The sequence below is a fragment of the Artibeus jamaicensis genome, unplaced genomic scaffold (genome assembly GCF_021234435.1).
Source record: "Artibeus jamaicensis isolate MK-2021 breed Jamaican fruit bat unplaced genomic scaffold, CSHL_Jam_final contig_432, whole genome shotgun sequence".
NCBI classification, from domain to species: Eukaryota; Metazoa; Chordata; class Mammalia; order Chiroptera; family Phyllostomidae; genus Artibeus; species Artibeus jamaicensis.
The window spans coordinates 4,652,556-4,667,412 of record NW_026521828.1 but is presented as its reverse complement, the minus strand read 5'-3'; the positions used below and the strand labels follow the sequence as shown (position 1 = coordinate 4,667,412).

The 14,857-nt window shown below is 38.4% G+C and overlaps 1 protein-coding gene across 2 annotated transcripts in view; it reads left to right on the top strand.

Annotated features, from left to right (window-relative positions):
• Positions 1-434: 434 nt before the first annotated feature.
• Positions 435-14,857, top strand: part of GABRA1 (gamma-aminobutyric acid type A receptor subunit alpha1) — a 51,529-nt gene continuing 37,106 nt past the window's right edge. For both annotated transcript variants that reach the window (XM_037141744.2, XM_037141743.2), the window contains exons 1-3: positions 435-765; positions 3,047-3,138; positions 6,523-6,638. In XM_037141744.2, the coding sequence (XP_036997639.1) occupies positions 3,062-3,138; positions 6,523-6,638 (193 nt within the window). In that variant the 5' untranslated portion in view covers positions 435-765; positions 3,047-3,061. The remainder of the gene's footprint in view (positions 766-3,046; positions 3,139-6,522; positions 6,639-14,857) is intronic.

The following is a 14,857-nucleotide window of genomic DNA, read 5'->3' as shown; positions in this document are numbered from 1 at the left end:
ACGGGGACTCAGACATGCGTGTGGGAGTGCGAGCGAGGGAGATGGACGGGAGGGCGAGCGCGCTCTCCACACGTGTAACCTCCCTGTTCCGGAGCCTGCGTTCATTCATATGCATGCAGCGGTTACATATTTGATAAAAGGCGGCATGGATACACGGATCAGCCTTATTTTTAATGGGCACACGTTAAAATAGCGTGCCCCTACATTGAAAGTGTGAAAAAAATCCTGAGTGTTGGTCCTAGGTCTCGTCCCCTTTCCTCCCCCCTTTGCACTCCCTTCCAAAAGGGAAAGCTTGCAGCAGATTGTGGGAGGATTTGGGTCTGCGGCGCGAGAGAAGGGATTAGGGCCCGAGCGGCGCAAGTTAAATTGTGCTGCATATAAAAAATGGGCGGATTGGTCTCCAGATCCAGAGGCTGGTACCACCTTCCTTTCTAAAATAAAATCTCTCTGGCATGAAGTCACCGCCTATTTCACATCCGGTTTGCCCTGGGACGTATTACTACTGTCTTGGTAAAGAGAAATCTTTTGTTGTATAGCTGCAGATTGGATATTGGGAAGCCAGTTTGGGTGTGAACCCCTCAGCACAGGAGCACGCAGAGTCCATGATGGCTCAGAGCGAGTGAGCGCGAGGCAGGGCGAGGACGCCCCTCGCTCGGCGCGGCGCGCCCGGACGCGCGGACTCGCGCTGGCTCCAGGCTCGCCACGGTTTTCTCTCGCAGACTTTTCCCGGGTCTGGAGCGATCCTGTGCCCAGAGGGGGCCCGAGGTAAGCGCGCCTTCGGACCGCGACACACCGATCTCTGAGGGTGGCTTTTCCTCGCCCGAGGGACTGGGATGCTAAGGAGAAAGAGGGGAACAGGACAAGAGCCCAATCCCACCGCAGGTAGAAACCACGAATGTTTTTCTTTCAGGCTGGGCACCGCAGCGATAGAGGAGCGTTATTTTTCTACTCTGTCTCTCTTCCCTTCTCCCCCCCCCCCTTTCTTAAGCAGATCTGAATTTATTCCACGGGGTGGGTGGTGACCTGTTGTTGTGGTCTATCTTTTATTTTCTTTTTTCCAAGAGGGAGCTGGGATGCGGTGGGGAGGGGCGTTGGTGGGCACATAAAGTTAAGAACACTGGGACAGAAACCCTGTCTCCGTGTGTCATCCTAGGGAAGGCACGCTCTCCTGGCTGCAAAAAATGCCTCTTTCCTCCTTTCCAGTGGACGCTGTTGAAATGCCCTCTGGTGTAGGGGCTTTCCTATTCTGAACACCAAAAACTCAACTTATCATTTGATATGGGTGGCAGGGGATATGGGCGTTTGGAGTATGCGTCGGTGGTGGGAGGTGGAGGGTGCAAAGGGGCGAGGAGGAAGCTTAGCGTTTCTTTTAAACTATTATGTTTGTATTTGCAAGAAACTTTCTCACTCAACAACTCAAGTGTCATGATGGGCTTGTTTTTCTCTAGTTAAAATGTCAGAGGAGGACAAAAAGCTATGGTACCTTGCTTTGGGGCTGTGTTTTATTTTGTTTCATATATCCTGTCAGGAGTTATCTTTTTAAAACAAAAACCAACAAATATTAATAGGGTAAGATAAGTTGTTTTTCCTTCAGAGCTGATATCAAAGATTAATAAAAGGGTGAATTATAATCATGCAACCTAAATGCAATATTTTAACATAATATTATTTATCTAATACTTCCAGTCATGTGCAACTCATCTGTGTCAGAGGCAGACACTAAATTAAGTAAAAACTAAGAAGCTCACGGTTATCTCTAGATCATTTCACTGTAAACACATTGTGTTTCATCGCTTACATGCCTGTTTGTAATGGTTTTCCCTGATACAAATGATCCCAGAGAGTGTGGACAGCATTTGGGTAGATGTATTTAAAGACATACTGCATTGAACTATAGAGTGTTTGATAAAAAAGATGCTTTAAAAGACTTGCCATAGATTTAGGAAAGTGCTAACAAATGCCTTGCACATTTCAAATGCTAGGAACAGAATAAATTACAGCACATTAAATAAAGTGCTGCCATATCTGCTCTTGAAGCAGGTAGTGCACAGGTTTTTAAACATTGACTCTACAAATAGATGCTAATTTTAAAAAATTCTCTAAGCTTTCCATACTCCATTTCTCAAGCATCCCACTACCAAGTCTAAATTCAACCATCAGATGGTGATTGATTACACTTTACCTAAGAGGGGGGGAAAAAAAAAGAGTCCCTTATTCATGCAAAGCAAAGCACTCATCTTCCATCTGTTTGAGATGAAACATTTTCTAGCAGCAACCTCGCAAAATCTGAGAGGGCTTGAGAGATATGTGTGGGCATGTTTGTGCGCACTGGCGTGAGTGCGGTCTGTGTGTCCAAGACAGATCAGCACATGGCTGGACTCTAAAGGGTGTCCCTTAGCCTCACAGAAGCACTAGTGAACATATTTAACAAGGCAATCACAGGCAGAAAATGTAAGCACGACTTTGACATTCAACAGTGTGTGTGCTATGTTTTTTTTAAAGATAAGTACAGTTGCTTCTGAAATCAAGATACATTCAGAATGCTGAGATGAATTCAGTCACCAAAGCATGTTAACCTACCCCATTCCAGCCCCAAAACATGCCGTCTCAGTGACAGACACCCGCTTAAAAATTCCAGTGCACAGTTTAGTTGCGGGAACTTGAATCAGAAAGGTCAGATTTTTTCAAACGATAAAAAGAAAAAACAAGAAAAGAGTAGTGCAAACTATATTGGCAATATAAAACCTAGAGGGAAAAAAAAAACCTCACAGTTTTTATGTTGAACGAGACTGTCACCTGAAAGCATGTCAACTTGTATTCTTTTACAGGAGAAATTAAGATACTGATAGATTTCTGAATGGAGATGTGGAAGGGAAAGTGGAGAATGGATGGTCCAGGCTGCCACTGCCTCCAATGAGGTGTCATATCCCAGTGAGGTCATTTCCTGACTTCAAAGCATTCATCTGAACTGCCTCAGTCAGCCCTAGTGGTTATAACCTGATGTTTCCTATAAGAGACATTGATCTCTACTTGTTCTACTTTGCAGCTGTACAAGCCCGCGATGAAGAAGAAAAGCCTGGGTCTCTCTGACTGTCTCTGGGCCTGGACCCTCCTTCTGAGCACACTGCCTGGAAGAAGGTGGGGAAACTTTACTTTAAATCTGCATGAGAATGTCCGGAACTTTTCAATTTGCTCTTTCAGGGGGAAGGAAATTGCCCTTGGACGAATTCATGACTAAGGGAATTTTAAAAACTTAACTGCTATAAAATCCCAGCTAAGAGCAAAAAAGAGCAATGTGAAAAAAATCACCACCTTATTTGTATGTTAGTTTGAGTACACTGAATTTGTTTTATTTGGGAATGTATTAATTCAACATTTAAGTCTTAAACTGAACTTTTTTTTCACTGTTCAGCTGTAACTGAACGGAACCCGCAGTTTCCCAATTCATAGAAAAGTTTCCCCAATTAATGTCTACATACTGTGTGAGCTGATTTTTCAACCAGAAACTGCTTAGCAAGTTACAAAATCATAGAGAAACTTGTGACTATATGGAAGTGAATTTCAAAGTAGTATTTGTAATCTGAAAAGTCGTAAGTCTCTAGTAAAAGCATGTACATATTATGTTTGAAAACAGTATTTATATAACCAGTAGAGGTAAGATATGACAAAATATATTTAAGAATATTAGATGAAAGTGAACATCTTAAATTAAGCGTAACTACTGTGGAGACAAGTTATCAGAAATACTTGATAATATGCTTACCTATATTCAAAATATTTCCTAATGATCCAATCAAGCATATATTATTGTAGCAATGATAGAAATGACCAAATATTTCAGATTGTTCTTTATTTGCTCTTATATTTCTTGTGTACTCCACTTCTGTGGCCCATAAGGGAGTCTTGTACATAATACAAAAACCTAAGATTCTTCAAAAGGTAACGGAAAAGTGAACCTTAATGAGTAAGGCAGAGAGACAGAACAGTCGGGGGGAAATGTGAACTTAGGAGGGTTTCTTAAATGGAGAAGCTGTTCTTACTTTAAATAATAATGGCCAGATGAACAGGAAATGTTTTATTGCCTTAAACTCTTAATCTGGGGAGGTAAATGCTCTTCACTGCTTTGGAAAAAATTATATGAAGTGTTACTACCACAGTGACCTGTAGATGGAGTCAGTGCACAGTGTTTTATTATACGGTGGTTCACACGGACTAAACATCAGGTACTGTAACTGATGTTTCCCTTCAAATTATATATTTAGTTTAAGAAACATTACATTGGCATGCGTGTTTAATAGCAAATAAATAATCCTTATCCTACGGCTATTCTCTGACAATGACAATTGGGCATAATAAATTAGAGATAAAGATAAAAAATGCCTGATTATAAAATCACATTTTAAAAAAATGAGAAGAATTACCATTCCAAACAGGAGAGCAGAACTGGTTTTCTGGGAGTGGGGGGATATATACCTTTTGGCATTTGTATTCTAGTGCAAAAAAAAAGATGATGAAAACACCATAGGATAAAACTGTGGGAGGAGGGGCGGGGGGAGTGGGAAGCACTTCCTGAATTGGAATAAGCTATAAAAACAAAGGGAATAGAGATAAAAGTAGTAGAGAATTCCATAGCCTAAGAGTCATATTAAGAATCTGGCTGGGCTCTGTCATGTCCCCCCGTCTTACCTTCCCCCTTCTTATTTTTTGCTTTCTTCCGTAAACTACCTGATCCGGCCCCGCTCACAACTTAAGGTGTGCATGCTGACATTTTTTTTCGATCTTTATCAAGATGACCTTCCAATATCCTTGAGAGATGCATGCCTGGCAGCTGGTCTTCTGACAGAGCTTTTGTAAATAATTGCACTCAGAAAACTATTATTTTTTTTTGCTTTGCTGCTGCCATCTACTAATGACACGTTCTGGAAGACACAGAGCTACTGGAAATTTGATTTCGAAAACTAGTGAGATGCTTAATGTTGCCAAAGCAGAGTAAACCCTCAATCTGCATGATATTGATGTTGAATTTAGGAGAACAATACATGGTTTAATAGAGGTACTTTTTGTGTATTTAATATCATTGATAGCTTTTACTTATAATAACTTTATTGAATTAAATTTATCGGAAAAAAGGGTCACTACATTTTGCCACTATAAACTTAATTACCTAAATAACAGTGTTTGGCTTTAAAATGATACTTTGGTTATATATCTTGCCCCCGTAAAATAAGCGAATCCTGGTTTCATATGTTACTAGATTTTCTTAGATTGACCAGTAATATAAACACATGGGAGTGGAATCAAAGCATATTAAGTAGCAAGTATGAAAGTGATATTTTTGTGGCAGTTTCTATAGAGTCTATACTCTATTTCACATTCTTTTACTCAAGGTCAGAGTTAGCACTGAAATATAACAGCGAGTGTGATCGATCTTAAAATAGAAGTCCCTTCTCTCGTAGGATTGTGGAGGCGTCACCCTAATCATTACATAAAATGGGGTTCAAGGAGCACAGGTGACACTGTGATCGATGCAAGAAATACCCGATATTTGAATGGCAGTCACTGTGTCATTGAAACTCAAAGATTAGTAATGGGCAAGAATAATAACTACACCTCCAACTATAAATATTTAAATGGAAATAATTACTCCAATCTAGAGGAATGGAAATAAAGTTTTAGACTAAAATTTGAAGAAAACTGAGTTCTAGCTCAAGCTCTGCTCACAAATGGCTGCGTTTTCTCAAACACTCACCTGGCATTACAATTCAGTAAACCATAAATGAAGAACATTGGACCGTATCTTTTTTCAAGGGATTTTTTTTTTTACTTCTAAGATAAGAAATGACAAAAATTCAATTAACTAGAGGTCTGAATAAACCGATTATAAAATTTTCAAAATAGGTTCATAAATCTGAAGGTGACTGGAAATGTCACCTTCATGAAAATATAATTATGCTAAGAAACAAGTTTTATCTGTTTTTCTCATCTTAATATCTTGAAAGAACATCAAAAACGCGAAACACACATGTATAGGAATATGAAGCAGATAAAGAATGGGATGTTAGGAGTTGAAATCTTAGCCTTATGCTATGTTAAATTAAATGAAAATAAAACTTAATTATTTTGGTAGCTCATTAATATATACACTTTTTTTATTTGGAAAGAAGTCTCCCAGGTTTTCATTCCAGCACGCATATACTTTCTAGCTTGCCCAGAAATAAATGCATTAGAGCACTGTGTACATGCTGAGAATTATGAATGTAAACAGGCAGAACGCATTTCCTGGTAATTTTCCTTCCATAGCTGGAAATACTATAATAAAGAACTTATCATCCATGAGAACAAGCATGAGAAAATAGTAGGAATTAAGATATGACATATTTTTTTTTTACTTTACCAGAAGGAATTTTCAAATTAAGATTCAACAGGAGGAAGGTCGAAGAATCTGGGGGAGGTTTTATTTGGGAAAAGGCTTTAGTAGAAATGGATAATTTAGCTATGACCTCTCCTTGCGCTTTTTTTCAGTTGTAATGGACAACCCTCATTACAAGATGAACTTAAAGACAACACCACCGTTTTCACCAGGATTTTGGACCGACTCCTAGATGGTTATGACAATCGTCTGAGACCAGGACTAGGAGGTAGGTCACCGCTGTTACTTCAGAGAATGATATCAAACCCTTCCTGTGAGAACTGGGCTTTCCATCTAAGTGGTGAAGTAATGAAAATGGCAGCATGTAGTTAAATGACTAGTCCTGTTTTTAATAGGTTGATCAACATTCACTGAATTTACATGGTAGTTCCATGTACATACCCTTATGCCGTAAAAGGCAGATACGAAATTATAATCAACTGAAAGATATGTTGCTTTTACCTGACAGGGAGAAATGAGGATAATAATCTTTCTTCTAGCCTAAAGAGTCTACCTACCTCATTCAACACACTGAATTCAAGCAGAGTACCTCTGAGACTATTGCTCTAAATGTTCATTTTGGAATATTACTTATTGATCTACTATTTTGCATTAGATTATCACCACCTCTGAGATAAAAGGTGAATAAGAGAGATGGTAGTGTCTTTTTTATAAAGCATGCATTCAAACTTAAGCTCATTTTCTGAAGTAAAAATGTATTTTTCTTTGTATTGAAATGGGTAATTGGTTTACTAATACATTTTAATTATGGTCAATTATAATTAATTGCTTATACTGATAAAAAAGAAAATAGCACTTAATAATACAATATTTATAACAATAAAAGTAAATAGTGTTAGACATTACACTTGAATAACTCTTTAATAAGATGATCAGCCTATCTTATTTAGTTAAACAAAGACTAATGAAGCCAGAACAAAATATTGATCTCAGAGTAAAACACATGAAGCAAGGAAATAAATCAACGTTCAAAGTCATGCAGGAAACCAAAGGGAGAATTCAGGATTCCCAAGTACAACTGATGCTGCATATTCTCCGAAGAATTTATAGAAACTATTTCATAACAATATTTAAATTATAATTCAGGGGCAGTATTAAGAAAGTCATCTCTTTTCTACTTAGATAGCAAAGATGGGCAAACAATAAGAATTCACAATTTGATTTTAAAACATTCAGTGGTAGCGTGGATTTAGAGTTAACTTTTTTAATATTCCAGGGAGTGTGATCACCTTGGGCGTGGATCACAGGTCAGTTCTGAGGCTATAAATGCCGTCAGGGTCTCAAGGTTGAAGGGAAGCTGCTTTGTCACAGACACAGGTCAAATATGTGACTAAGGTCTTGCCAGGTGTCCTTTCTTACCACTTCCCAACATTCTTTCGAGGACATGCTATACAAATTCCCTGGGGTTTTATATTCCACCTAGTGTTCCTTTACTACACTCCTAGGAAAAAAATCTTAAGGAACAAAAATGTGTGGATCACAAAATGGTCTATATAATGGAGAAGGCAATGTATTAATATGATATCTGTGCCTATCTAAGCATCTGAACTGGTTCCAGGAAAACAGTTCCTGTTTCATAAAATCTGAAATAAATGAGAAAGACTGCAGACAGGGGAGGAATGTACCAAAAAAGGGGGGGAAATCAGGACAGTGACGTAACTATTGGAAAGCCAGACTTGCTCACGGGCTGATGGGCAAGCACCTGATGTCTTGCTCTCGATCCTGCTCCGTGATACAGCCTTACAAAATCTGCAGAGTTTCACAACACATCTAAAAAATCTTTATCTTTATTCTAGTTTAAGAAATGCTATTTAATACTTTTACCTGTGACTGAGTAGTCTAAGCTCTGTGCAAGTTATTTAGTTTTTTAAAAAATTTTACACACACACTCACGCCCCTTCTATGAGCACAGAGAACTCATTTTCAAAGTGCGACATTACTATTTTGGTAGAATTTACTTTTTTATTATGTATATAATCCCCTAAGATAACAAAAAATAAACATGTATTAAAGAAGAGAAATAGGTAGTTGGCCACATATAGCCATAAGGTATATTGTCTTTAATTGAAATGGATAAAATATGCTATAGTAATAGCAAATTCAAAGACTTGGGAATATTGAAAAAAATGAATTTATTCTCATCTTTGCTAACGATGCTTTTTCTGATAATTTATGATTGATATAAACAGTGATTTTAAGGATATAATAATAAACATTAAAAACTTTAAAAGTAGGTCAAATATTTTCCTCTCTCTCCATTTTATATATCATCCTGTACTGTATTGCAATTCAATCTGATGGACATGAGATTTTGGAAAAAACTTCAATAATGACTAACTTAAACTCTGTAATCTCTTGGAGTACATTTTTCAGCCTTGAGGAACATAATGGTATATGCTTATTATATGTATCTCCAGAGTCATTAAAAATTTTAAGTACATTTTTGAGAATGTCTGTCCTTTGAAAAACACCGTTTAAAATATTCAATATAGGTTGTAGATTTTGAAACAATGTAGTCAGTTAAAGAATTACAGAAAAAATGTTTACACCATTATTTCTGGATGCTATAAACTGAAATGATCTACTATATATTTCTGTGTAGAATTATTTCATTTCATTTCTTTACCATAGATTTCTGATTGGTTAAATATGACAAGCATTCCAGTAGATCTCCATTTGAAAAATGGGCCTTTTTAAAAAATATCATCCCTTTGCTTTCAGATGAAAAGACTCCATAGAAGAAATGCTTGAAAGACTGACATTAGCTTGCGAGGGGGTAAAAGTCTCCTCAGTGGACTTATAATCACAGCTGGGGCAATCTACTCTTGCAGGAGAAAGGGTGCCCACTATATTTATTAGGGCAAAAGTCTGATATTATAAAAATAACGATGCTGTGCAGAAGGCAGGGATATGTTGTTCTGAATGCCCTCAGAAAATATGAAAATGTGATAAGCTGAGATTTGAGACTAGTGTAAGAAACTCTGGAATGTGCACATTCCTCATGACCTGTTTTTTAGACACGCTCGGCATCAGAAGTTTCAGCGTTACTCTTCGGAGATACACAGCCAGTGTCCGATAACAAAATATATAACTTGGTGTATCCAGGTGATAGAAATCAATCTGCAGATATTATAACACTATTTTAAAAGGCTACTTTTACAGGGCCAAGAACCATGCTGAGAAAATGGGAAATAAAAGTATAGCATATAAAAGAGATATCCTGGAAGGGACATTTTGTTTGAGGTAGAAGAGATAAAAAGGAATAGAATGCTTGGAATTCTAATCATTTAATATACTCTATTCAGAAACATAAAGAGAGAAATAAGTTGGCTTTGTTCATATTTTAAGTACAAAGTCAGTAAATAAACCTTTACGTGAATTGAACTGACATAATTAGTAGCCAGATAACACAAATAAAAATTGTCAGTGATTGGGGATTTTGTTCTCATTTAAAATCTCTTCCTTCAAGGGGAAGATATGAAGGTCAGCTTCTTTCTTGCAACTGGGGCTGAAGAATGGTTTTGAAAGGCACTAAAGCATGGTCGGTAATAGAGGAATACAATGGCTGGGGAATGGGTGAAGGTAAAAGCCAGAAAGAAGGGCAAAACAAGAAAGGAAACGTTAGAGAAGAAAGGAGAGAGAATAGAGAGAGCGGAGAGGGGCAGAGAAGGTGAAAGACAGGAACAAGCGGAAATGGTCAAGGAGAAGGATCTGTGTTAACGAGGTACTCGTTCACAAATCAGAATTCCTTTTTTCGTTATAAAACGGGGCCAAAGTAAACGCGTATGTGAGATGCATTTTCCCAAGTGTCTCCCTACTGGCTGTGATTATAATAAACTAAAGACACCTGAATTTTCTCCAACTTCTGGAGCATTAAATGGTGCTCCCCTTGAGCTGGGCCTACGGGGTTGTAGTTCAGCCACTGCCACAGAGGCCTCCCTTGCACTCTGGGAGGCGGGCAAAAACCAACCCACAAACCTTGATCCAAAATTTAATTCTGAAGGAAGATTTTGGGTTTCTAGTGAAAGTAATGCTTTCCCACTGACCTATTTACCACCTCTTTTTCCCCCCTCTATATATACCAGGCTACACTTTATTGATCATATGACAAAATTCCAGAGGGAGCCAGGTTAATGACACACAGTTTAGTGTCTAGGAGAAGCCAGCCAGCTAAGGGATTACCTTCCTCCTATCCACACATTCGTTCTCACATTTAGTTCACAAAAGACGTTTTCTTCTATAAACAATTTTATTTCACTCCCTAGAAAACAGATTAGGGCAAAAACCATTTTACAGTGGACTTCAACCGGGACAGTGCCGAAGAAGTGAGATCTTGGTTGAGTCGCATTTTAAAGGAATTACAAAATTTTCACCCTCTCCCTCCTTGCTAATGGTTTTCCTAAAAATATTGTTATAATTTCTAAATTCTGCCCTTCAGTGGAATTTCAATAAATAATGTTTTAGGATGATGGATACCTCTCAAAGTTTTTTATTAAACCATACAGAACAAGAAGGCAAAGAAAAGAAAAGAATGTTCACCATTGTGTGATAAGCCTGGATGAATGAATGAAGTAGATATAAGTAAACACGTAGGTAGGAATACAGACATTATTCAAAATTAAGTAGCACAACATAGAAGAATGGACTGTATTTACCCCTGCTTAACAGGTATTTAGGAAAATATGTTTTTCTTTTTTGTGTAAGTGTTAGATGTTTGGGTTTTTTTTGTTTTGTTTTGTTTTGTTTTAGATTTCACTTAATTGGAGGTATCAGTTCAATTAATTATTTGAAACCTGAGTGTAGCTGGAGTTTTCTCTCAAGGTATTTTAGCACTAACATGTTATATAACGAATAATTTCTGCCTCGAAGCAGACTTTCTTCTTATATTTATAATTTTCCTAATTTTGGATTCTTTTATGCCCGTGTAAGACCTTTGAGCCCAATTATTACAAGAGATCTCGGCTTTAAGATTTAAATGTCTCCAGCTAAGTGACTGGGCTGGTAGAAGATGCGTGCGGCCGGTCGGTGGGGTTGGCCCCCTGGGGAATGAGCCTGGGATCCTGGCTTATGTGTCTCTGTGTCAGAACGTGTGAAGGTGGAGCACTGAGCACTCTGGGGAAAAGTGGATTAATCCTGGTGAAATGGCCTAGAACTCTCTAAAGTTTGGATTACTAAGGGATAGAGAAAATGGTGTAGCTTAATACTTTTTTTTTACGTTCAGTTTGGTTCTATCTCAGAAAATCAGAATTCATGTGATCTTTTGTTATTTTTTTATAACCTGTGTGATGCTGAGATTGACACTCTATTTATGTCCAACTAAGTTAAAACACCTACTTTGTATTTGTATTAAAAAGCAGAATTTCAAAACTTTAGAGGACAAGACACTTTTACCATAGTTTTTGATAAAATAAAAATATTCTAAAATACTGACAATATAAAAATCAAATTTTAAAAAGTGAGGTTTATCCGACATTTGCTGTTGTTGCTGTATTCACCTTCCCGGATAAAGGTTTTTAGTGTTATCTTTTGAAATCCTACTCTGGAAGCCTTCTTTTTCAATTTGTTGTAGTTTTACCTGGAGCTTTTAATGCAAGGTGTGTAGCAGACGCTCAGACTAGGGCATAGTGCAATCTATTTCCACCGAAATAGTGTATCTAGACATTCTATGATTCAGTTGATTTCAGTGAAAAAGCAGTTACCAAAAACCCAGGAGAAACCGTGTAAATGAACAGAGCACCTCTCAACCTTCACCGCTGACAGCGCCAGTCAGCACGTGAAGTCCGCGTATCGAATGGATCCAACCAAATACCCAAAGGAACGTTCTAGCACGTGTAGACACTTTCTCCTCTCACCTTTCCCTGCTGTATATAAATCATCTATCAGTCCAGTGCCAAGAATTTCCTGGATAAAATGTAGCCACTGAGACCGTGCTCCCCTTAGAAAGGCCAAATGATTGATTAGTCAATGGCTGCCGCTGATTTTTTTTGTGTGCAATTACTTTTGACCTTTCATATAGCTTCCATTTCCCATCTTCTTTCTAGAAACAATGTTGAGTATTTTTTTTAAATATTTTCTGTACATGATCCCTTTTTCAGGTAAAATCTGAATTCTTTATTTGAAAAATAACATTGGAATGTTTTTGAGGTGAGACTCTCATTACTGTCACGAATGCTGCCACTTTGGAAAACGTACGAGAGGACAAAGTCCTTAGTGGATGCCATCTGCCTCCAAGACTGCTACATGACATTTTTGTTCTCATGTAACCAAAATGGGAACAGGAAGCTCCCCACTTCAAAGCGATGGCAGGTTATACATATTGATCAAGACTTACATAGAGGATGCCCTGGCTGGTGTAGCTCAGTGGATTGAGCACGGGCCTGGGAACCAAAGGATCGCGATTCGATTCCCAGTCAGGGCACATGCCTGGGTTGCAGGCCAGTCCCCAGCAGGGGACCCATGAGAGGCAACCATACATTGATATTTCTCTCCTTCTCTCCTTCCCTTCCCCTCTAAAGATAAATAAATAAAATATTTTTAAAAAAAGACTTACATAGAGGAAAGAAACTCATGCCTCCAACACAGCAGTCATGCTCTTCTCTAAAGGCTAGGCTTCTCTCAGGAGAAACTGCCCGTAAGGGACGGAGGGAAGGAGGAAATTTCTCAGTGGAATTGAGATATTCCCCTGGCCGTTCTTCTTCCCCTGGCCGTTACATGTATCATCCAAGTTCTCAAAATGCAAAACCAAGGAAGGATGGGGAAGTATTTAGACACCTTGAAGTGTGAGTCTCTACCCACTCTGCATCTTTAGTAGCTAAACATGAACAAAATCACGTAGAACTCACACCAACTCGGGGAAGTTGCCAACTATTCTAAAGGAGGAAGGGATGGAAAGAGAGGATGGAGCCAAAATGTTCTTAGAAAAAGACGGGCAGGGAGCTGAAACACTGTCCCAGGCCAGGGGCATAGACTGATATTTATGTGGGAAGCCCAGGATATTTTCAATTTCCAAACAGAAGCATTTCAAAATGAAATCTGAAGGTATACTTTATTATGATGACTAATGCTAGTCCATTTAGTCTCCAACCAGTGAACGCCTCTGTGAAATCATAGACTAAACAGCTTAAATGAGGCAGTAAAGCTCCTTCCTAAGTTACAAGTCCACAGAACTAGGCATGGCGAGTATTACTCCGCGCTCTTCAGTAGACGGCATTTCCAGAGAAAATAATGGCCAACAACATAGAAAATAAGCTGTTCGATGGACATTTCTAATGAAATACCACCTGTAATTCTTCACTGCTTATTCTCTCTCCATCCCCCCCCCATTTTTAAACACTCTTACAAGCCATCTTCTTAAACTGCAAGTGACACAATTTCACTTCATTACCCAAAGCCTTCTTTTTGCATTAGAAAGGTCAGTGGCTTCGCGAAATGCACAAAGGTTTTCAGCTGTGGCCCCACTTGCCTCATCTTGTACCTTGATCCTCAGGCGACACCGGACTTCAGGCACATTAAACTTTGTTTCTTAAGCACAACACACTTACCGTGAATCTCATTTTGTTCTTCTTAAAACATTCTTCCCTGGATCTGCTGATCCCTGAAGTTCCCCATCTTTCAGGGATCGGTAAGAAAGTCATCTCTTCAAAAGACATTCTTCCAGAGAATTCCCAACAATCTGAAATTTATTAGTATAATTTGCATGTGTCTGTACATAATAATATATCTAACGTCTATCTATTTACCTGATCTATGTCTTTAATCCAAAATACATTTTCCCCAAAAGTATAATGTGCTAGAGAAGAACAAGAGCATTTGCGCTTTTATTCACTGACGCATTACGATTACCTAGAACAGCTGCCTGTACCCAACCAACGCATCTCAAAGTGAGTGTTTCTGGCTTCACGGTCTTATTTGACTCTCACTCCGATGCAGTATAGTCAACTGTGCGAGGATTATTTCTTCTCTGAAAAGGGAGAAAACTGGCTCACAGAGATTAAAGGATTTGACCTAACACCATGCAGCTTGTTCTCCAGGAAAATCATAGTCAAATTCTGAGCTTTTTGACTCTTAATCCAATGTGCTTACTGCTTATGATACTCCACTGCTCTTCCCATTGCTGCCTCAAGCACTAATCATCTTTCTGAATTATCACCAAGAAACATCTGTTATTTCAACACTTATCAGCAGGTTATCAACACTGTAAGAAAGCCCCAATAAGAAGAGATGTACTGCAATCTAGCAGTTACAGAGTACAGAGATAGTATGTAGACATGTGTATGCATGTATGTGTCTATTTATGTATGGACAGATAAAACATGTCTTTGAAGGCTGTGTTTGTTCAGAGATGAACTTTAATTTTTTTCTTTATCATCGAACACTCCATTTACACTGATGACCTACTGGAAGACATGACTCAGCCACTGTTCCAAC